General features: G+C 34.1%; 1 protein-coding gene across 8 annotated transcripts in view; it reads right to left on the bottom strand.

Annotated features, from left to right (window-relative positions):
• ERC2 (ELKS/RAB6-interacting/CAST family member 2) overlaps nucleotides 1-22,148 on the bottom strand; it is a 1,141,350-nt gene that overhangs the window by 457,280 nt on the left and 661,922 nt on the right. For 4 of the 8 annotated variants that reach the window (XM_060203088.1, XM_060203089.1, XM_060203092.1 and 1 more), the window contains 3 exons: nucleotides 21,454-21,594; nucleotides 17,432-17,467; nucleotides 5,855-6,048 (listed from right to left, as the gene is read on the bottom strand). In XM_060203088.1, the coding sequence (XP_060059071.1) occupies nucleotides 5,855-6,048; nucleotides 17,432-17,467; nucleotides 21,454-21,594 (371 nt within the window). Of the gene's footprint in view, nucleotides 1-5,842; nucleotides 6,049-17,431; nucleotides 17,468-21,453; nucleotides 21,595-22,148 lie in introns of all 8 variants that reach the window. The other 4 variants (XM_060203090.1, XM_060203091.1, XM_060203093.1 and 1 more) reach the window with 2 other exon arrangements.

The following is a 22,148-nucleotide window of genomic DNA, read 5'->3' as shown; positions in this document are numbered from 1 at the left end:
TATTAGAGCTGGTAGTAAGCACTGATAGCCCAAAGATTTTATTAAAAACTAGTAAGTTGAAGGAAGGGGTTATAGTCATGAGATATTTTCCTTTAACCCATGAAAACCAAAGGAGCTGAGCTATTTGGCTTTCTGTTCAAAGATTTCCACTTTAAATCACCACAGAGCATTGCACCTAGCAATGATCAAAGATACTGTGGGGAGAATTTCAGTGGGTGCCATCTGTCAGCCTCCCAGGAAAGGACAAAGTAACTTTCAGAGTAGAGAGTAGTTTTTTCAGTTGTGAAAATGAAGGTTAGACTTCATCACTGAAAATATCCAGATGCTTCATAATTTATTTGGACCAGAATATTTAACAAGCCCTTCTAATCCATCAAAACAGTGGAGTCTGGACTGCCAAGCAAACAGTGGAAAGAAAACAAAAATGCTCTTCTTCAGGCTATAACAGGAGCACATAATAGAGATTCAAGTTGTTAACCTAGAAAAGAAAAAAAAACTTTGCAAAATAAAAAAGTAATAATAAGCTGATATATAATTCACCAGCTATTTCTCTTAGTGGGATCCTACCAGTCTATACTACAAAGTGATGTTAAACATCTCATACAGGAAAGAAAAACAAAACAAATCCTCAGGAGAAAGCTTAAACAAGAAGAGTTCAAATGAAAATTGACTACAGTAGTAGAAATCAAACAGAAAATTCAAGATTATACATATGTGAAAGCATTAATCCAATAAACCCTTGAACTTCCCTTGCAGAGTGCTTCATGTTCATGAAATTGATCAAAATAAATTAGGTAAGGCTATGGGCACTGTGGAGACTCTGGAGACTCTGACTCTACCTACCATTTTGAATCTTTCTGTGTCAGCAGTTTATCAAATTGAGACCCCAAATAAGCTTTAGCTAGTTGTAACTGAAAATAGCAAACAAACATATAATAATTAATTTCTTCTTCCCAGTGGTCCCTAGCTTTCACCAAATTTTCAAAGACACCCACAGTATTCATGACCTTCCCCCAAAGGTTGCTTAGGATGGCATAAAACCATCTGCCACTTATTTTTTAAAAAATCAAGCTGAAATACATTCACAGACATAAATGTAAATTACTAAGAAGAGTTTATATCAAAACAAATGGAGTAGGTATCATGTTTCATCCAAGTATCCTGAGACTTCTCAAATTAGCATAAGTTTCAAAAGTAAGGTTAAGTTTATGTTTTGAAAAGAGTTCTGAAAGGCAGTAAAAATCATGTCAGTATGTTATTGAATAAAATCAGACAGGAAAATAAGAAATTCAACCTTAGATTTAGATAAAGTGCTGTTAGGCATCTAAAATGATCTCTCACATTGTCCACATGTCTGGTTGCATTAGTCACTGATCCAGAAAATTAAACATTACCTTGTTTTATATTCTGTTATGTTTTTCAGGAATAGAATCCCAATGGACCCACCCTTCTCTCTACAGTGGATATAACTAAGGGCTAAAGTTGGGTCTTCCCTTTTCTGTAGCTAATATACCAACAAATCTTTTACCATATTTAAAATAAATACACCAAAGATCACCTGACTGATACCTTCCCATGCTAGAAATCCAGTTGGTGGCAGACTTTGAACTGAAAGACTCCTTTAATCTCTCTTATTCCCTCTAAATCACCATAGGATTAATTCTAAAGCTCCAAATAAAACTTACATACCTTAGTGGGTACCGACAAAGACCACATATTTCACTGCTTCTGATGTCTAATTAGCTATTTGGTTGTGCAGCATCTGGGCTTTCTAGCACTAGTGAATGAATGAAGACTTCAGCATGATTTAGATAAATTCTCTGGACTAATTCAAGGCCCTTTACCCACTTTACATCAAACTCCCCCAAAGCAGCCTGTAGTCCAAGGCTGAAGCTCCCAGCTGAGCCATCAGCACCAAGTGCAAGAGTTTATAGACAGACCTGCACATGGGGACCACACTGGAGCAATAGGCACTTTGAAAAGCAAAATCTTTAATGACTGATGAAAAACATCATTCACATGGTATTTAAAGAGGTAAAGGCCTGTATGCAAGTGCAAGTCATGTGCTATTTGGAATGTATACATTGTGGAAAAAATAAAATGGAAATATTAACAATATAGAAAGAAAGCATGAACTGCATTTTATGAGAGTAGACTAGTGTCAGTGTAATCTGAATTATTCTTAAACCCATAACTTTTGTTCCACATAATTCAGAGTTCTGGAATATTTTAGAACCCTAGCTGTGTGTGGGTTTTTGTTGTTGTTGTTTGCTTTTTGTTTGTTTGTTTGTTTGTTTTTTAGCTCTTTTTTTCACTCCAGTAGGGTCACATTACAGACCAGAAACTACAAATATATTTCAAGATGGATCTTTCCTTCTTTCTTTCCTTCCTTTCTTCCTTCCTTCCTCCTCTTCCTTTCTCCCTCCCCCTTCCTTTCTCCTTCTTCTCCTCCTCTTTCTTCTTCTTCCTTCTCCTTCTCCTCCTTCTTCTTCTCTTCCTTCTCCTTCTCCTTCTTCTTCTTCTTCTTCGTCCTCTTCTTCTGCTTCTTCTCCTCTCTCTCTCTTTTTCTCTCTCTCTTAAAATCACAAACTGAATTGCAAATATTCCTCATGACTCCAGAATGGAGATACATGTCACATTGCTAAGAAATATTTAATTCCCAACATTATGAAGTATGAATTTAGTAGTGTAAGCCAGCAAGAGAAGATACTACCCAATCTGAAAAGGGCTTCCTGATAGTTCAAGGAAGATGTTTTGTCAGAATACATATGTAGCCCAGCAGATAATGCTTCAGAAAGGGAGGCCAAGGCTGAACTCTCCTTTTCCCAAGAAACATCCCCTCTTGATCTCCACCCCCACCTCCTTAGGGGCTATAGCTGGGGCTGGGGCTTAGACATTTCCCAGACTATGTTCTGTTGCTGGACCCAAGACACAGGCAGGCAGAGAACAGGGAGAGTCAAATCCCGCCACACGTTTTATGAATTACAGTGCCTGGGAGGCATCAGCTTTAAGGAGAGGCAAAGACAGAGATAAAGAAAATGTGCAGAAAGTACATAAAGATAAATGCCTATAAAAATCACTGTTGCTTTTAATGCATCCCATATTGAGGAAATAAAAATGTGATTATTCCTGATGATTTAATGGCAATAGCGTCCAGCTAAAACCTGTTCTCCATCTCGACAATTATTTCATTTTATGCAAATTTTATAGCAGTTGATCCCGATTTTCAATTATAGTTATGGGGAGTTGGATTAGTGAAGGAAAGAAAAAATGCCTTCTAAATATGGAACATATCACTTTCCTTCAGAAAGCTAATAAAGATGAGACAGTTCTCCCTTGGTCCAGAAGCAATGCATCTCCACTAGCTGCTAGACTGTTTTTCTCTTTGTCAGCCCCATTATTGGTTGGGGGATTGTTCTCAATCACTGGTCTGTCAGACTTAGATTCAAATACTGACTATGATTCTTCTAAAGTCTGCAACCTTAAGGAATTTATTTAAGCTGTGGATGTCAGACTTTTCCCATTATGAACTAGGTATAGTAGTACTTTCTGTAGCAATACAGGTGGTATACAACACTCCAGGTATGACTGTTTTGCAGAATACCAATACACTATGAGCATAAAATAGACACAACTGATTATAATAAAATTACTATTATTAATAGCTTCAATATCACTACCAATGGCATCTTCTCTATGGCTTACTTCTTCTCAGAGCAATAGGCAAGGAAATGGGGAAATTGTACTGAGATATTGACCATTTGTGATCACATTTTCAGTCTCCAAAAGATCATTCAACCTTTCAAGGTCTCAGTTTTCTTGACAGTAAGAGAGGGATATTTAGTATGTGGGGTGGTAGCTCATAGTAGAGTGCATACCTTCTATTGAAGTTAGAGCCTGGATTAAATCCCCAGTACCTTGTGAAAGAACTAAGAATGGAGACAGGTGGTAGTGCTTTGGGTCTCTCCCATGTAAAATAAAAATTGGATCAGGAAGTTGGCTCATTTGTCAAGCACATGTGCATGGCCCCAAGTTATTTGATAGGCAGTGAATTTCAAAAGCATTAAAAATAAAAGAAACAAGGGGGTAGGAAGTGGCACATCTGGTTAAGTGCATATAGTCCTCTGCTCAAGGACCAAACAAAAAACTCAGGTTCAAGTCCCAACTCCTCACCTATAGCAGAAATGCTTCACAAGTGATGAAGCAGGTCTGCAGGTGTCTACCTTTCTCCCTCTCAATTTCTCTTTGTCCTACCAAATAAAAATTAAGTAAATAGTGGCTGAGTGGTGCCAACCTGGTTGAGCAAACATGTTATAATGCATAAAGACCTGGGTTCAAGCCCCTGTTCCCCACCTGCAGGAGGACAGCTTTGCAAGTGGTGAAGCAGTATTGCAGGTGTCTCTCTGTCTCTCTCCCTATCACCCATTTCCCTCTCAATTTCTGACTGCCTCTATCCAATAAATAAGAATAATAAAAAATTTCAATAAAAGAAAGAAAAAGAAAGAGGGGGAAAAATTTCCTCCAGGAGATGTAGATTTCTAGTGCCAGCACCAAGTCCCAACAATAACTCTAGCGGCAATAAAAATAAAAACGAAACATAATCTTAACTTCCCTGTAACCTTACAGTAGGTTTTTAAAAAGATTTTATTTTCATGAAAGAAAAAAAGTATATAAAATTTATATAAAATCTCAATGGATTTAGAGTTTCAATACAATATATAGATCATATCTGAAAATGTTCAAATTTTATTGGAAACTAAACTATCCACTGAATACCGACACACTTAATAGAATTTGTGACCATCTAACTACTCATAAAGGTGTATATCACTTTACAGTAGGTACTTGCAAAACATGTTACTTTTTAATCTGTTGTATCTAACAAGATACAAGGATGTTCTCACAACTGATGAATACACAGGCAGTATTTGAACCCAGGTTTTTATGTTGCTAAAGCAGTGATCTTTCCATAAGATTGTGGACAGCATTCTGCATATGTTTTAAAGTCTGTTAAGGCCTCACAAGTATTTCAATCAGAGCTGGCAAACATTCACTGATTTATTCAAGAATTGTTTTTGCTGATCTCTTCCATATGGACTGAATCTAGAAAGAAAAATTCTGCCTTACTGATGAACCAATAAGATATCCTCAGAGGTTCTGTAGTTACGTAAGATTATTCAGAAATTCTTTTCTTATATGAAATATAGGAAAAACTACTGATTGAAAGTTTATTTTAGGGCTCATAATATATTTAAATCCAGTATGGATATGATTTATCTGAAAACCTAAATGCCCATAACCATTTTTTAAGGCAAAATATGCTATCAAGTAGATGTGCCATAGAACACACTCAATAAATTCTCTATTCTCTTTTAAAGATAAATTTCTAGATGAATTTGTTGTCATGTACTCAAAGACATCCAAAGGATAAGGACAACTTTGCTTTATGTTAAATGAATGCTAAACTACATGCTTCCATATTCTTTGCTTGAGAAAAACCCAAACCACCAATGCTTATCTTTGATGGGGGTGGGGGTGGGATGGAGGAACAGATTATAGGAAGTAGAAGTCCTAATCTCTTACACATTTTGTTGGTACAAATGATAGTCATGGACAATACTTATGAAAGTTGACCATTATTTTCATAGACAATGAAGAAATATATATACCATTAAATGGCAAGTCAACTCCCTTTTGAGCATCCCAAGAAGAACAATATCATGTTTCTCTTACATAATTAGCTCCCCACTTGAAATACAAATGTATTCTCCAAATCTATCATGACCTAAAATTGGCAGCTATAGCAACCAATCTTCTTACTATCTACATTTCACAAAATCACCGCAAAATTTACCTCTCAAGTTCAGCAATCTTCTTGTCCTTGTCATTCTTTTCATTCTCCACTTCCTTAAGGATCTCCAGCAACCGGTCAACTTCAGCCTGGGCTTTGCCACACTCATCACGGTAATAAGAGGCCTCTTTGTCAAGCTGTTTTATTCGATCGGCAAATTCAGGGTTCATCCTGGTGTCATCTTCAATATTATGAGCCTTCAACATTATATTTTTAAAGAATGTAGTTAAGATAACTATTTAAAACAACAGAAAGTGCAGTCACCAGTGGCCAAGAAATTGACTTTGAAGAAATAAAAAATAACCACCAAGAATTATGGGTATACTGTCAGTTAAAAGGCAAAACAGAAAAATCACACACTTCAGCTATGTTATAACAGTGCCGACTTTAAACTGTCTAAAGGTGCACCGGAGAATTTCATTTATTGTTGATACTTTATTGCATTAAACATCCTAACAAAAGGTTGGATGTTGGTAAAGACTATGATATCTTTATTCTTGGTTACTTGGCAAGAAGAACTTAGACAAATCAACTTTTTCCAGTTAAGAAAATAATTCATAGAAATTTGCTTTATTTTTTAATTGGTATTAAACAACACATTTTGTCCAAGGAGCTGTCAGTGACACATATAAAATCTGGTAGCATCACAAGGCTAGTTGCCTAATTATTGAATACTTCATCCCACTGAGAAATTTCAGAAGAAAATGTAGTTTAAAAAAAGTTTGGAAGTGGGGAAGGGCTTTTTAGCTAACAGCCATACCCATAAATTCTTGTTCTCTTGATTAATCTTAACCTGAACCAGGAGAAGGATGAGATAACTCATGAACAAGCACACAGACAAGAATCTGCAAACACATGCATGGGTGGGTGGCAGCTCTACGCACAAGAAGACACACAAGCTACAACACAGCAACAACACTGCAGAATAATTTGCAGCCAAAGTATTTGTGGTTTGGTGGGTGTGTCATGGTTTTATTTATTATTTCTTTTATCTCCAAAATAAACTTCTGGCTGCAATATTCCCAGACAGATGGACGGAATACTGCACTGCACTGTTTTGCCTACCCCTTGTTTCCCATTATTCCTAATTGACTTCTTCAAAGAGCAAGGAGGGAAAAAACAAGTAGTTTAACAACAGTGTACATTCAACATAGAAAGTTCAGAGAAGTCATACATGTATATATCTCCAAAATCCATGTGTGAAATAGAAAAATGTTAACAATTTATTAGGACTTAAGTTGTTCTGCTGTTTTACTATGTAGAGCAGATAGACTTTGTACTTTAGACACTTTTTTTTTTAATTTCAGGGAAAAAACAAGGCAAGCAAGCTACAGCTACTGTAGGGTCAAATGAATCATGCATGGTTAGAAAAATTAATATTAAGACTACTGTTAGAAGGTTGATAGTCTTTGCAATGATTTAGTAGAAAAATTAGTATAAATAAAATATATTTATTTATGACAAAATAATCATTTATGATATTTTTGCATGTAACATATTATATAAGCATGAGGATAGAAGGGGAGTAATTTGCTTTCATGTTCTTTAGTCTAAAATTGCCTTAGTCAAGGAGCTGCCCAAAATAACATGGAAAAAAATGTCAATATAATAGATCATTACCTTTTCATGCTCTTTACTATCTCCCAGAATATGTTTGTATTTTTTTAGTATGTACATTTTATTATAATGTATTATTGATTTTGTCAACATAATTAAAATAACCTGAAAGAAAATCCTGAGCTAATAAGTCTTATGACTTTATGAAGTTAATAATTTTATCTTACACTGAATATTTAGTTTTGTCAGTGTACCTTTCAAAAATTTAAAATATCCTATTTTAAAAGAAAGTTACTACTCTTTATGTCTACTGGTATTTGTGATAAGAACTTCTTACTCTTATAAAAGAAGAATTTTAGATGTACAGATCTTAAATTGTTAAGATAAATACTAGTTTCATATTAATTCTCTTCAACTATTACACTGTCATAACCCTTTATTCAGCTTATATTACAACTCTTCAGAGGACATGTAGGAACTGTTAAGCAGAATGAATGTGCTATGCTGTGTTCTATAAAGACAGGAGTGATATTGTACTAACTTAATATAGGAGGAAATTGAATAGGCGACCTTTCTTTCAAAGTAATAAGGCAAAAGCGTTCTCTAAAATGGAGAGCAGAAAGTACTTAGTTGGTATTTAGGCAGTACCTTTGCCTTTAAAATTATAATATGGGTTCTTATTTTTTAATTAGCTATTTCTATTGCTACTAGGGCTATTGCTGGGGCTTAGTGCCTACAGGATAAATCACCTCTCCTAGCAGTCATTTTTTCCCCTCTTTTATTCGATAGGGTAGAGATAAATAGAGAGGAGAGGTGATGGTAAAAAGGGAAAGAGAAAGACACTTGTGGCACTGTTTCACTGCTAATAAAACTCCCATGAACTCATGAAGCTGGGGTTCGGGGCTTGAACCCTAGCCCTTGCATAGTAATATAGACTCTTTGATCTGGATCTATAAGTAAATGATAGATTTTTAGTCTCATGTAATTTGGACACTGCAGTAATTAAAGTAATTAAAGTTATTTTTGAATAAATTATCATTGGAACAAAGTTAATGCAACGGCATTCTGACCCACTCAAGATCGTTACTGAAAATTTAGTTGCCTTAATGCACTCTGGTTTAAAGTGACCCCCACTCCCCCACAAAAAGTTAGATAGCAAGAACTCATGGAAGGCATATCAACTTTGTTATCTATCTTAGCCAGAAATTTACTCTTGAAAATGAATAATGGTATAAGTCTTCTAATGTTTTCATGACATATTTTCATACATATAGCTAAGAATATTTTCACATTTGAAGACACCCATCAGTTATTAAAACAAGTAAATTTCAATGGACTTTTTTTTTTTAATGAGGAGGTTTAATTTTGCTAAGTAAATAAGTCAGTTTTGCTGACTATATAATTATCTGATTCTGCCTCAAAATATTGCTGGTAACTTTTTTAGAGTCTCAAGCACCTTACAGAAACACAGAAATTGGAAAAATAACATTTTAGAAATGTCTATTACATATTGGATTATATTGGATCAGTAAGGTTTAAGAGTCCCACCCAGTTGTATTTCTTGCATGTCCATATGTAAGAGAATTTCTCCACAAATGGGAATAATCAAAATAAAATGTGGAACCTCACTGATGTGGCTGAGCCTCAACATTTTGACGTGAATGGATTCTGATAGCTCAAATCAAACAGAAAAGAAAAATCTGGTCATAACTCAGGACAAGTAGTGTGCAACAATAGTCAGTGGTTATTTTAATAAATTAGAATCTTTTCAGGAAATGAGGCAAAATTTCACATTAATACTTAATCTAAATAAAAGTTAAGGCCAAAAATTGACAAAATCCAAATCTGTGATTGATACAATCTATTAGACAAATCAGAATTTATCCTCCCCTTATAAAGTTTTATCATGGGGGGGGGGAGCAGGGCGGCGGCACACCTGGTGAAGTGCACATATTACCAAGCACAAAAACCCAGATTGAAGTCCTCTTTCCCTACCTGCAGGAGGTTTGCTTCATGAGTGGTACAGCAGGTCTGCAGGTATCTTTCTCTTCCTTTCTCTATCTCCCCATCCTCACTCAATTTCTCTCTGTCTTAGTAAAAATTAGGAAGTGTGTGTGTGTGTGTGTGTGTGTGTGTGTGTGTCCATCAGGAGCAGAGGATTCATGGTGCCTCAGTGATAATAACCCTTAACCCTGATGGCAATTTAAAAAAAAGGTTTTTTGTTGATCATTATTAAATAAAGAAATAAATATAATTTTCTTATTGATTGTGTACAACAAAATGCTATCTCATATTTCCAAGTATTTAGAAATGAAAGTATTAATTTTGACCCGGAAGCCTGCTACGAAACTAAGCAGGACATAGTTTGTTGAGGTCTTAAAAAACATCCTATCTTTAAAAATGGGCACTAACAATTTTAATTAAAATTGTTTTTCTCACAGTAAGCACAAGATTATCCATAATTATAAAGTATATGCAGAAAACTAACTCATGAACCTGATACCTTTTTCTTCTAAACTGGCCGAGGTTTTTATTAGTAATCTACTAAATTTATATATTATAAAAGTGTGATTCTCTACTGAAGCACTTTAGAAATTTAAAGTCTGTTAATAGTCCTTTAACATTCCTTACATATCTTAATAGCAGAAGAGGGTATATAAATTATTTTAGAATATTAAATCTTATTTCAGTGTTCAAAAATATTAATCTCTATATTAAAATAATTCTGAGTCATGAGCTAATATTTCTTTTTAGTATTATAAAGGTAATTACAAATCCATAACCTGTTATAATACTTAAACTGTATTTTTAGACCCAATTAATACCAAACATAATAAATAGCTAAACATAATTAATGTATTTGGAGTCTAGCAATGATATATAATTGAGGTCTGCACTAATTCTAAAGAAAATTATTCTTTGACTAATCTAACTACATCCAAAATATTAACAGTTATCATATTATAACTAGTTTCATTTCTTTTCACATATGGAAGAAATAGAATTTTATAAATAAATAAGCAGATGTTCAAAATAATTTTCCTTATATCACACATACACAAAAGAACTAATTGTGTACTTAATAGTTATAAAAACCCTTCAAACAAAAACACAATTAAAGTCATCCTTTTTAATTACGCATTCTCTAAAATTAACAACATAGAACAATGAGGTAATTATATGAACCTTCAGAACAAATCATGTAAATCCAAATATTTAGTGCTGTTTCAAACATTACTCAATTCTTTAGATACTAGAAGCTAGGTTCACATGTGAGGTGTGTGTGTGTGTGTGTGTGTGTGTGTGTGTACACACGGGTGTAATTGGGCATGCTATGTGTAAGTAAAAAATAATTTCTTAAATAGTCTTAATATAATTTCCCACTGTTTCAAGTAAAATAGTCTATGAATAAGACAAATAAATTTTAGGTGAACAGAGTTAGCTCACTGGGCAGGACACGTGCTTTGCCATGTGTATGACCCAGGTTCAAGCTCCAGTACCAAAATCCATAGCACTGAAGAAAGCTCCAGTGCTAAAGGTGTCTGTTTGTCTAGCTTTCTATTTCTGAATGAAAAAGTGTTTCAGAAGTGGTAAGATCATGCATGAGTGAGGTCCTGGCTCTATACAATAAACAACACTAATAAATTTTAAAAAGACATTAAAATCAGAAAAAAAAAATTGCACCTAGACAATAACCTAGAAAGCATTCATAATTCAGTCTGCTATGTGACTAGGACAGTACAATTATAACTCCATATAAATTAGGAAGACCTTGGGTGGGGGTAGATAGCATAATGATTATGCAAACAGACTCTCATGCCTGAGGCTCCATCAAGTCCCAGGTTCAATCCCCCATACCATCATAAGCCAGAGTTGAATAGTACTCTGACTCTACACAATAAACAACATTAATAAATTTTAAAAAGACATTAAAATGTTAAATTTAATTAAAATATAAAAATACATTAGAATATTAAATTTGATTTCAATGTTCTGAAGTATTAATCTCTATATTAAAATAATTCTGAGTCATGAGCTAATAAAAATAATACTAAGGTACTCTGGTAAACAAACAAATAAACAAGCAAAAAAATCAGGAAGACCTCACTGAACATTAACAAGATCTTTTTTTCTCTTAGGACTGGAAACAATATTGGCCTTTTCTTATATCTTTTGTGTAAAATGTGAGCTCTGCAAGAGATGTGTTTGGGAAAGAAATGTGATTTCAATGGACAGAGACAAGGTAAAGTAAAAGGGGAGGGAATGTCATGTGTAGAAGATTATCAGAGGATTCCCAAGTACAAGGGCCAGAGGCAAGGTGGCCCCCATCCCCTCCAAGCCAGTCACTTGCCTTGAAGCCATGAGAGTATTAATACAAAGCTCTCAATGTAGGATCCAGATGTACTAAAGATTTATTAAAAATTTATGAGACCTCTGGACACCATCCCTGGGCATAATAGCCACAAGGGCTTCAGTAAAGAAGACATTTGAGACTGATGAAAAAAACATATTGTTTGTCAGGTATTAAGAGGAAAGACAACTACTAAGTTTCACTAATTTGTAGAATATAAATATGAACCAGCTAAGAAAGAAAGAGGTGTGTGTGTGGGGGGGGGATGACAGAAAATCATCCCTAAGATTTTGAAAGCTACAGTGGTTATGGAGATGGGGACACAGAAATTTGATAGTTGGTGCTATGTAGAAATATACCCATGTAATCTTACAATCTTATAAGTCACTATTAAATAACTAATACGAAATTTTAAAACTATAAAGTGTTAAGTGGAAAAAAATGAACTTAACTGAAGGTAACTTGTGTGTTTAACATGATGAGAGAAAAGATCAAGAGTAGATTTGTTAGTGAATTTTCAGAAACATTATTATAGGAAATAAGATGGAGTAGCTCACCTGGGTTTGCCATGTGCACAACCCAGGTTCAAGCCCCCAGTACACCAAGTAGGGGCAGTATTAGTACAGGGGAGCTTCAGTACTGTGCTATCTCTCTCTCTTTTTCTATATGAAAAAATCACTTTGAAGCAGTGAAGCCCAAGTAATGGCAAAGCAAAATAAAACAAAACAGACTTGAATAAAATAAAAGAAATAATAAGAAAGCAAAAGTAAATATTTATATTCCAAATAAAATACAACAGAATATCAGTACAATGATATGACTAAACTCACACAGAAACTGATGAAGACAATACTCTCCATAAAATTATGTAATCTAACTAAATTATAACAGCTGAGTTATAGTTCACCAACTTTTTTTAAGGTAGCCATAAAAAATAAATATCCTAAATACTAATAGAGAAATAAAAGAATTATAAGTACTTATAACAGTAACTTAAAAAGTACAGATAAAGAAATGCTTAAGATGATACTTAAAAATAAATGTCATAAATTATAAAAGGAAACTACCACAATTTTTACTATAAAAGATGATTGAATACTATTACTTTCAGTTTGTGAATAGAAAAAAACATATTGGAATTGTGGAATATAGAAAATTCAAACACATAAACCTGCCTCAAAAATAAAGTAACTGTAGATAATACTAAAACAATTTATTTTAAATAAGTCCAACTATCATCACTGTCAATTGTGCTTTTTTAATTGACAAAGTGTGCATGCATTTTACTTATAATTTAAAAAATTTAAAGACTAAGAACATTAATACAACAAAAATGGAAAGTAGAATTAAAATAGAATGTGTTTTAATTGATATTTTAAAATATTTCAAAGTAACTAAAATATAATCTAAAATAAAAAGATAAAAATTTAATAGCATAGAAATTAAGACATCTATCCTCGTGAGAACTAAATTTACAACAACATAATATTGAAAGGTCAGTGAAATAAAAAATAATTATTTGACAATGTTGGAGTAATTAGTTGATCATTTACAAAAAATTAAAAAAGTAGAATCTTGCCATTCACAATTAATCAAAATTAATTAGAAATATGGTAGTCAGATCTAGAGGGAAACAGAGGTCATATAGGCTTCTAAGCTGATTATGGGCCCCAGATCACATCAAATCGATGGGGTTTACAGTCAACAATATTTATACAACTTTCCCATATTAGGAAGCTACTCTCTTCCCTGATCCAGCTTTCTGGTCCTTTTTCCAACCATGACTTCATCTCCCCAGACAAAAACCTGGATCCACAGGCATATCAGATTTCAGGCTCAGGGGAAAAAAAAAAAAAAACCAAAAAAACTAGTATAGTCACAGGCCCTTTGGAATATAACTAAAATGTGCCTACTAGCTATCTACAAAACAGAGACCCCCCACCCCAGCTCTTCAACCTCACTATTCCAGCATTTAGGTCCATGATTGGTCAACAATTTGATTGGCTTTGCATGGTAACTCTCTTTGCAGCCACCAGGTTCCAGATGCTACCATGATGCTAACCAGACTTCCCTGGACAGACAACCCCACCAATGTGTCTTGGAGCACTGCTTCTCCAGAGACCTTCCCCACTGGGGAAAGAGAGAGGCAGGCTGGGAGTATGGCTTGACCTGTTAACGCCCATGTTCAGTGGGGAAGCAATTACAGAAGCCAGACCTTCCACCTTCTGCATCCCAATGACCATCAGTCCATACTCCCAGAGGGTTAAAGAATAGGAAAGCTATCAGGGGAGGGGATGGGATACAGAGTTCTGGTGGTAGGAACTGTGTGGATTTGTACCCCTCTTATCCTATGGTTTAGTCAATATTTCCTTTTTATAAATAAAACATTTAGAAAAAGAACAAAAGAATAAAAATTAAAAAAAAACAATTATGGTAGTTAAATTTATACAAAAGAGCCATTTAAAGAATTTTAAATATAGGTATCTATCCTCAAAATCAGAAATGACTTTTAATTATAAAGACAAAGAGGTAATCTTACAGGAAATCTAAAGCTAGTTCTCTGCATAACAAAAGTTAAATGAAATATTACCACAAATCTGACAAAGGTTTTGCATAAACTATTCAAAAACCAATACAAACTAATGAACATAAAGTACTTAAAAATGTTTTACAGAAGATAATTAAAAACAGCTAACACTATCATACCAATAATCAAAGTAAGGCAAGTTAACAGGAGGAAAAACCTCCATTTGTGCATTGGTTAAACTTAATAAAATGATGGTTCTTGGGTCTGGTCATGTTGTGACAGAATAACTATATTTAGGGCTGAAAGAAAAATACTTGATAGAATTTCTACAATATGTAGTATACAATAACTATTGGTGCTTTTTAGAAAGAATAGACACAGAAAAAATTTATTAAAAAAATAAAGTGTAGTAAAGTTAATATGGATATATGTTCTTCATAGCCTTTTTCATAATGGCAAAAATGACAAAAACAGTGAAGAAATGACCGGCGTTAGCATAAAATTGATATAAAACTGAATAGATGCTATAAAATGAAAGGTAAATAGACAAGTAAAAGGGGAACAAAGAAGAAAGGAAAATAAGTGAGGTGAAATGGAGAAATAAAGGGAAGGGATAGAAAAGAAAGATAGCTATGAAGAGAGAAAAGAAGAGAACAGTATAACAAGCAACGGATTTCTGAATAGAAAACAATCCAAACACCCTAGTGAGTATTGCTGTGCAATGAGATGCTCTTCTATTTTTATTTTGTCCCCTGTTCTTACATTCTTTTGCGAATTCTGTTATGACCATATATTATTTTTATAGTTGGTAGAACATAATCATTTTTAAAGACCGACTACTAAGGATAGAAAATTCATCAAGTCTCATTCATATCAGCTCAAATAAGAACTGGGCTCTGAAGAGGAGGGTTAAAATAATGAGTGTTTGGCTATATTCCCAGGATAAAAAGTCAGGAAGGAAGGGAAGGGAAGGGAAGGGAAGGAAGGGAAGGGAAGGGAAGGGAAGGGAAGGGAAGGGAAGGGAAGGGAAGGGAAGGGAAGGGAAGGGAAGGGAAGGGAAGGGAAGGGAAGGGAAGGGAAGGGAAGGGAAGGGAAGGGAAGGGAAGGGAAGGGAAGGGAAGGGAAGGGAAGGGAAGGGAAGGGAAGGGAAGGGAAGGGAAGGGAAGGGAAGGGAAGGGAAGGGAAGGGAAGGGAAGGGAAGGGAAGGGAAGGGAAGGGAAGGGAAGGGAAGGGAAGGGAAGGGAAGGGAAGGGAAGGGAAGGGAAGGGAAGGGAAGGGAAGGGAAGGGAAGGGAAGGGAAGGGAAGGGAAGGGAAGGGAAGGGGAGAAAGGAAAGAAGAAAGGGCTAGTTTAATTAACTGGGGGGAGAAAACTGAGTCAGTGATTTTTTAAATTAATCACTTAAAGGATTGAAAAGTTCACTTTTGTATGCTGGAGACCCATTAGTGAGAAGAAATGAAAGCAAATCTCAGTGTATTTTTGGATTTTTTTTTTCTGTCTCCAGGGCTTGGTGCCAGCACTATGAATCCACTGCTCCTGGTGGTCATTTTTTCACATTTTATTGGATAGGACAGAGAGAAATTGAGAGGGGCCAGGGAGACAGGGGAAGAGAAAGAGGCCTGCTTCACCACTTGGGAAATGTCCTCCTGCAGGTGAGAAGCCAGGCCTCCAACCCAGATCCTTGTGAAGGTCCCTGTGCTTAGTACTATATGCACCTAACCCAATACACCACCTCCTGGCCCTCAATTTTGGAAATTTTCTGAAAATTATCCATACTTTTCTTGGGCCTTTCTGGGCAGTGAACTCCTCCCATGTTCTTAGTCACCCTTTACAGTTTTAGAAACAAAGTCCTTCCCATTTGCCCTGCACACACATAAAATGTGATGTCCTTCTTTCTGTCTTTAACTAACAAGTGTAATACAATTTCAGCGGAATTAGTCTATTTTTAATGACCTACAGAGAACTACCTTTTGCTCCAATTTTCAAGCTTGAAGATATTCCAGTCTTAGTTGCTTTTCTTCACTTCTCAACTGTCGTGAGAGTTTATCTACTAGCACTTCCATCTACATGCTAGAGAAGGAGAATTCGGATCATTTTTGTTGCCCTGCAAAAATTCATACTTTGGAAAAGAAGTTAATAAAGGCACTCCAAGGGTCTCAAGGTGTTCTGTTTGTAAAAATAAAATTTGTTTTAAAGAATAGAAGTGGGGAGAGAATTTAATTAAATATATTTGAGCCACTTGCGAGTCATGCTGTATGTATCCTAGAACAGACTTAACACAAAGCTTTAGGCTAAATTGTCTCTTTTAAGCAGGCTATATATTTTTTCACATGGTGGTAATCTATAAATAGGATTTAATTTGAATGTATGAGGGCAGAGATCATATCTACCAAACTGCAAATTCTGCTCACCTTTAGTTAATATTTTTCCTAATAAGCAACCCAAGGTGATAAAAGAACAAAAATGTCCTTTTTATTTCATAGGTTAAGGAAGCAAACTGCTTTGTATAAATGCATAATTGTTGCCAGGATAAAATAAATAAATAAACAGTGGCGTCTGGGCCATTGTATACATGCTTTTACTAGTACCTGTTTTTCTAGCACTGGACTATAATCAAAACTGTTACTATCTGTTCTTTGGAGGCTATATATTTGTCTTTAAATAACTGACATGTTTAACCCTTACAAAACCCAGAACGATGCTAGGCATTTAACAATATTAAAGAGCACAATCTTATTTTAAATCTAACCCTATTTTAATTATTATCACTTGGCTAGACTCAAAATTTAGATGTTTGCAAATGCTCTCCTTTTGACACAGATAAGTCTATGTTCAAAGGATCTAAGAAAAAATTCCATAAGCCTAAATCTGCAGCTGACCCTTGTTTTTCCACAGCCTTGGAGTTGCAGTTCAGAAGGAGCTAATATAAGAGCTGCCAATATTTCCTTGAGTTCTTAATTCTTAAAATTCACATTGAAAAGAAATTTCAGTGGCCTCTGCAAAGGTCATTACTTTTGACAGAAAGGAAATCGGAAGAGGCTCGTAAATATTTTTGAAACCTCCCCAGTATAGCACACTGTGACATGTGATCATGTGGATCCTCATGCTTTGATATGTTACAGCGAGAACTTTCAGAAAGGACTTACTGGGTTGTACATCTGATTGAACAACTGCTCAGCTTGCTACATTGCAAAGTTGGGGAGGCATTGAAGCACACACAAGGAAAGAAGGAAAGATCCAGAAAAACAGCATTAGCTCCACAAATCCAGTGCATTTGCACAGACAAACTGGTCATTAAAAAAGAAGAATTTTCAGTTTCTAAACATTCCACCATGAAAGTGAGAGGCTCTAGGGAAATAGAAATGTTGACTTTGGCTCCTAGAAAAGAATAGCTGAAATAAGAAATTTAAGGTTTGTGTAACTTTCCCTTTCTCAAGTTAAATAGCCCATGAAATAAAGAATGCTGTCCACTTTTGATGATACATGAAGTGCTGGCCTCTAGCAATGGATCAGAAAAAGTACATTTTGCCAAGTTGGCAATTTATTACCTAAACTTCAAAGATGGTAATAATAAAAGATAAATTAAATCTTATCACTGAATTTATAGCTCTTCTTTTATATTAACACAAGAATGAATTTTATATTCAGTCTACCTTTAGAAAAATATAGATTAGCAAATTGCAGATAAGCAAAATATCAGTAAGCAAGACACTAAGATTACCAGCAAAAGAGAGAAGAAAAAATTTAAGTCAGCAGGAAAAATAAGGGAAATCAAAATACAGTGCTATCACTATCAGTTTTTACTGTTAGTTCATAGTAAAAAATGCAATATCCAGTAACTATTCTGTTATGCCCTGAGTGTTTCAGAATGTCTGCTGTTCTCCTGTTTTATATAGAGAATTCAAATGTTAATGGACTTTTGATGATTATTTTACATAGTACTCTCGATTCTGTATTTCCTAAATAGTTGCACCACTAACTTTGAACTACATGTCAGGATGTAAAACATAAGAACTTTTAATTTGCTTTTAAACTAAGCTATGTGCCACTGAAGACTTTATTTTATTGTTTGTTATGTTTTAATCAGGCAAATGTGATTTTTTCCATGGTTGCAAAACAACTTCCCCAGATATTATATTTATCAGGAAAATTACCAAACACCACAAATTATATATTTTTTTAATTTATGCTGCTTCTTAATTGATTTCCAGTCATATAAGGTAAGCTTACTTTTACATATTGAGCATCAAATATACTCTTTTGCATGACAAACAGATCTATACACACCTTAGCAGGTTTTCCTTAAGCCCTAAGTATATATTTAAGATTAACGGATGCCTTTATAGCATACACTTGCTACTAGTAGTTATTCATTTTTAATTAGTTTAATTTTATCAGTTTCAGTAATAAAGATTTTTCTCACACAGGAATGTTTGATTGAGTTGTTTTTTTAAGAGGGCAGGGGTGTAATGTATAAGGAATAGTTCCCTTTTTGCCTATTTTTTTTTTTATCACAAAGCATTTGGAAATAAGCACAAGAGGCAAGAGATAACATCAACAACATTGCATATGTAAATGTTCTCTATAGATATTTAAGAAAAATTCATCTTGTCAATTTCAAGCATTGTTTATAAGACATAAATTAAAATCCTTTGGATCCCAATGTTGCTGACAGACAAGATTTTTGTTGGGACACACATCTATGATATTGTATAGATATTTTTATGGCCAAATTACCTGTACACTAATAAATCTAGAGCAGAATTCCAATGGGAACCCAGAGCTTATTTATGACATAATAAAACTATTATGTTTTCAGTTTTCATTTAGTAAATCTTTGCATTTTATTCACAGGTCACATACCCTTTTATTTAAAAGAAAGCCCAGACACTCCTTGAGCTTTTATAGCTGCTTATTTTTCCACAAGTAAATTATGTGTTTATAAGTAAATTCACATACTGTTGGCTTATATTTTCAAATATTCCATGTAGATCTCAATACTTTTTAAGGTGATGGGTACTTGAGGTTTTTATGGAACTATTTATTAGCAGAAATTAAAGACTACTAGAAAAAGTATTTTAAATGTTCGAGGTTAGTTGGTGCTGGTGAGCCAAAAATAACAAAACAGCATCTGCACCTTGGGTATAAAAACAGTTGAATTATAATTACCTCATTTAATCTCACTCTGCTATACATTTAAGAGACAATCTAGGCAGAGATTATTTATATACTTAGAAAATTATATGTTCATATATTAAGTATGTCCTTTTAGCAAGACAATGACATTTGCAATTTTAATTCTGATAATATAAAAAATGTAGAAATAATGTTAAAATGTTTACAGGACTGGGGCTGCATGTGGACAATATGGTACATGGTGTCTACTTGAGATTCAAGGAAACCATATGCTCTCAATGATTTCTTGGGTGAACCATAGATAAGTTGAAATTAATGAAATAGACTTTCATAAATCATTTACAAATTAATTTAGACATATACCCAGAGAAAAAAGTAGCCTCATTTAATTAACAAATAATTTCAAATTCTATAGAGGCCTTTCATTAAAAGGAAAGTTAGTAGGTATGTATATTTAGTGATAATATCTGCATTGGTCATATCTCCAATAATAACACCTCAGTGCTGATGACAGACAATTTTCATGCCCAGTTCTATCTGAGGTTGTCTTCAAGACTTAGCTCACTATAACTGAGGTTAACAGAATACCAAACAAAAAAATAATAAAATAAAATAAAATAAAAAACATAGGAAACCAAGTAATTCTCTTCACAGAGTTAGCAAAGAGCTGTCTTACAATCACAAGGCTGCACATTAAATAAAAGTGAGTTTTCATAAAATCACTTCTTTATATGCATGTACATACATAACATTGCAGAGCACATTCGTGTAGGTGTTGAGAATGTATGCCACACACCAATACATAAATAGTCCAGTAGGTCTCCATTTAAACACCTTGACATGGGTAACTTGAATTCCTGCATGAATTTTTCAAAGATTCTACTTAGCTAGTAAATGCTTGAGGGGGAGTGAGATGTTAAGTTGATTTAAAAATAGATTTTTTAATGTAGAAATTTCTTGCTATTTTGTTGTAAAGAAGTTTTGTTATAAAGGGATTTTTTTCATTAGTATACAGATTTCATTAACATGAAATTCCTCATCACAATATCCTAAAAGGATGTGGTATAATAACATTTTCATTACATACTGCATCATATAAAATATTAAAGTTTAAAATACCCAGAATAATTTCTTCACACATATATGATGCCTTGATATCCCTATCATTCATATCATAAATTTCCAAAATTTAGGCAAATAAATCCCTATTCCTGTATGCTATAAATTGAACACTGTCAAATTTCATTATATGTATTATTTGATTGTTGATATTCCTATCCTCTCTTTTGAATAAGTTTATAAGTTGTCAAAGGGAAACAAAATGCTTAAACTCATAATGTTATGAGTTTTGTGTGAACAATGAGTGCAGACATACCAAACAACACAGGGGAAAAGTCAAAGGAACAATGCATGACTGGAAATGTACTCCACAAAAATGTCTGATTCAGAGAAAACATGTTAATGCTGCAGTGCAAAGATCCTCCTTTTCCCTCCAGAGCCTTATACATATAACAAGCATTCTTAGAAATTAGTAATTCTTGGTCAAGTATAAATAATCACTCCACAGATATTTGAGGGAGTTGACTATTTTGATGAATGTCTAGAAATATGATGTCAGGTAAAACTTTGCAAAATCCCAATATAAAATCTGACCTACTTATGAAAGTAGTAAAAGTTTATTAATATACAGTGGGCCTCCTGGATTCTTTGATCTCTTACAAACACTTTCTTTTATTTTATATTTTTTTAAAAGTTCAGATTTTCTCAGAGAACAATAGCTGGTTTTTATTTTTCACTTCTAGAGTTTTCATCAGTTTTTTTAAAGTTCTTTAAGACAGGAAACAGTAATTTTTCAGGTTCACAGACAGCTTCATGCAGATTTTTTTAGGAATGAAGTTGAGTGTTTAGTTAATTCTTTTATCAGCAGACAGCAAAAGATAAGGGATTTGTTCCTCTTGATAAACTATCTCTTCCTTGCTAATGTAAAAAAATTCATTGTCAAATAAGCAGACTTTTTCTTAGACATACTTACCTTTTTTAACTGTGCTTCCAATTTGCTACATTCTTCTTTCTTTTGTTCAATGGCTATTTCTAAAGATTTTAATTTGGAGTCTCTTTTTAGCCCTGCTGAGGCTAATGAAGATGCATGTTCTTTGAGGTCAATTAAACTAGACTGAAAAGAAAAACAATATTACTAAGTAAAACACTGCAATTGCTACTGGCAATGTATTTTATCTGAAAACATTGATTCTATACATAGCAGTAAAGTGCATTATTAGACAGAAAAGGTAAATATAGTCTCACTAAGGTAAAATAGTGGGCTCTGGCCAGGAAATTAAAGTTGGCCAGCTTACAAAACTGAGCAGTCTCTAACTGCAATAGAATCAAATATGAGCCCCGCCCCACTAGGAAAAGAGAAAGACAGGCTAGGAGTATGGATCGACCTGCCAATGCCCATGTTCAACAGGGAAGCAGTTTCAGAAGCCATATCTTTCACTTTCTGCACCCCATAATGACCCTGGGTCCATACTCCCAGAGGGATAAAGAAATAGGAAAGTTATCAATGCAGGGAATGGTATATGGAGTTTTGGTGGTGGGAATTGTGTGGAGTTGTAAACCTCTTATCCTGCGATTTTTGTTAATGTCTCCTTTTTAAAATTTTTTTAATTTATTTAATTTAAAAATAAAATTTTACATAATTTATTAATTTATTTATTAATTCAAAAT

This window comes from Erinaceus europaeus, chromosome 12, assembly GCF_950295315.1.
Source record: "Erinaceus europaeus chromosome 12, mEriEur2.1, whole genome shotgun sequence".
NCBI classification, from domain to species: domain Eukaryota; kingdom Metazoa; phylum Chordata; class Mammalia; order Eulipotyphla; family Erinaceidae; genus Erinaceus; species Erinaceus europaeus.
Note: the sequence above shows the minus strand (reverse complement) of the source record. Positions and strands in the feature narration are given on the sequence as shown.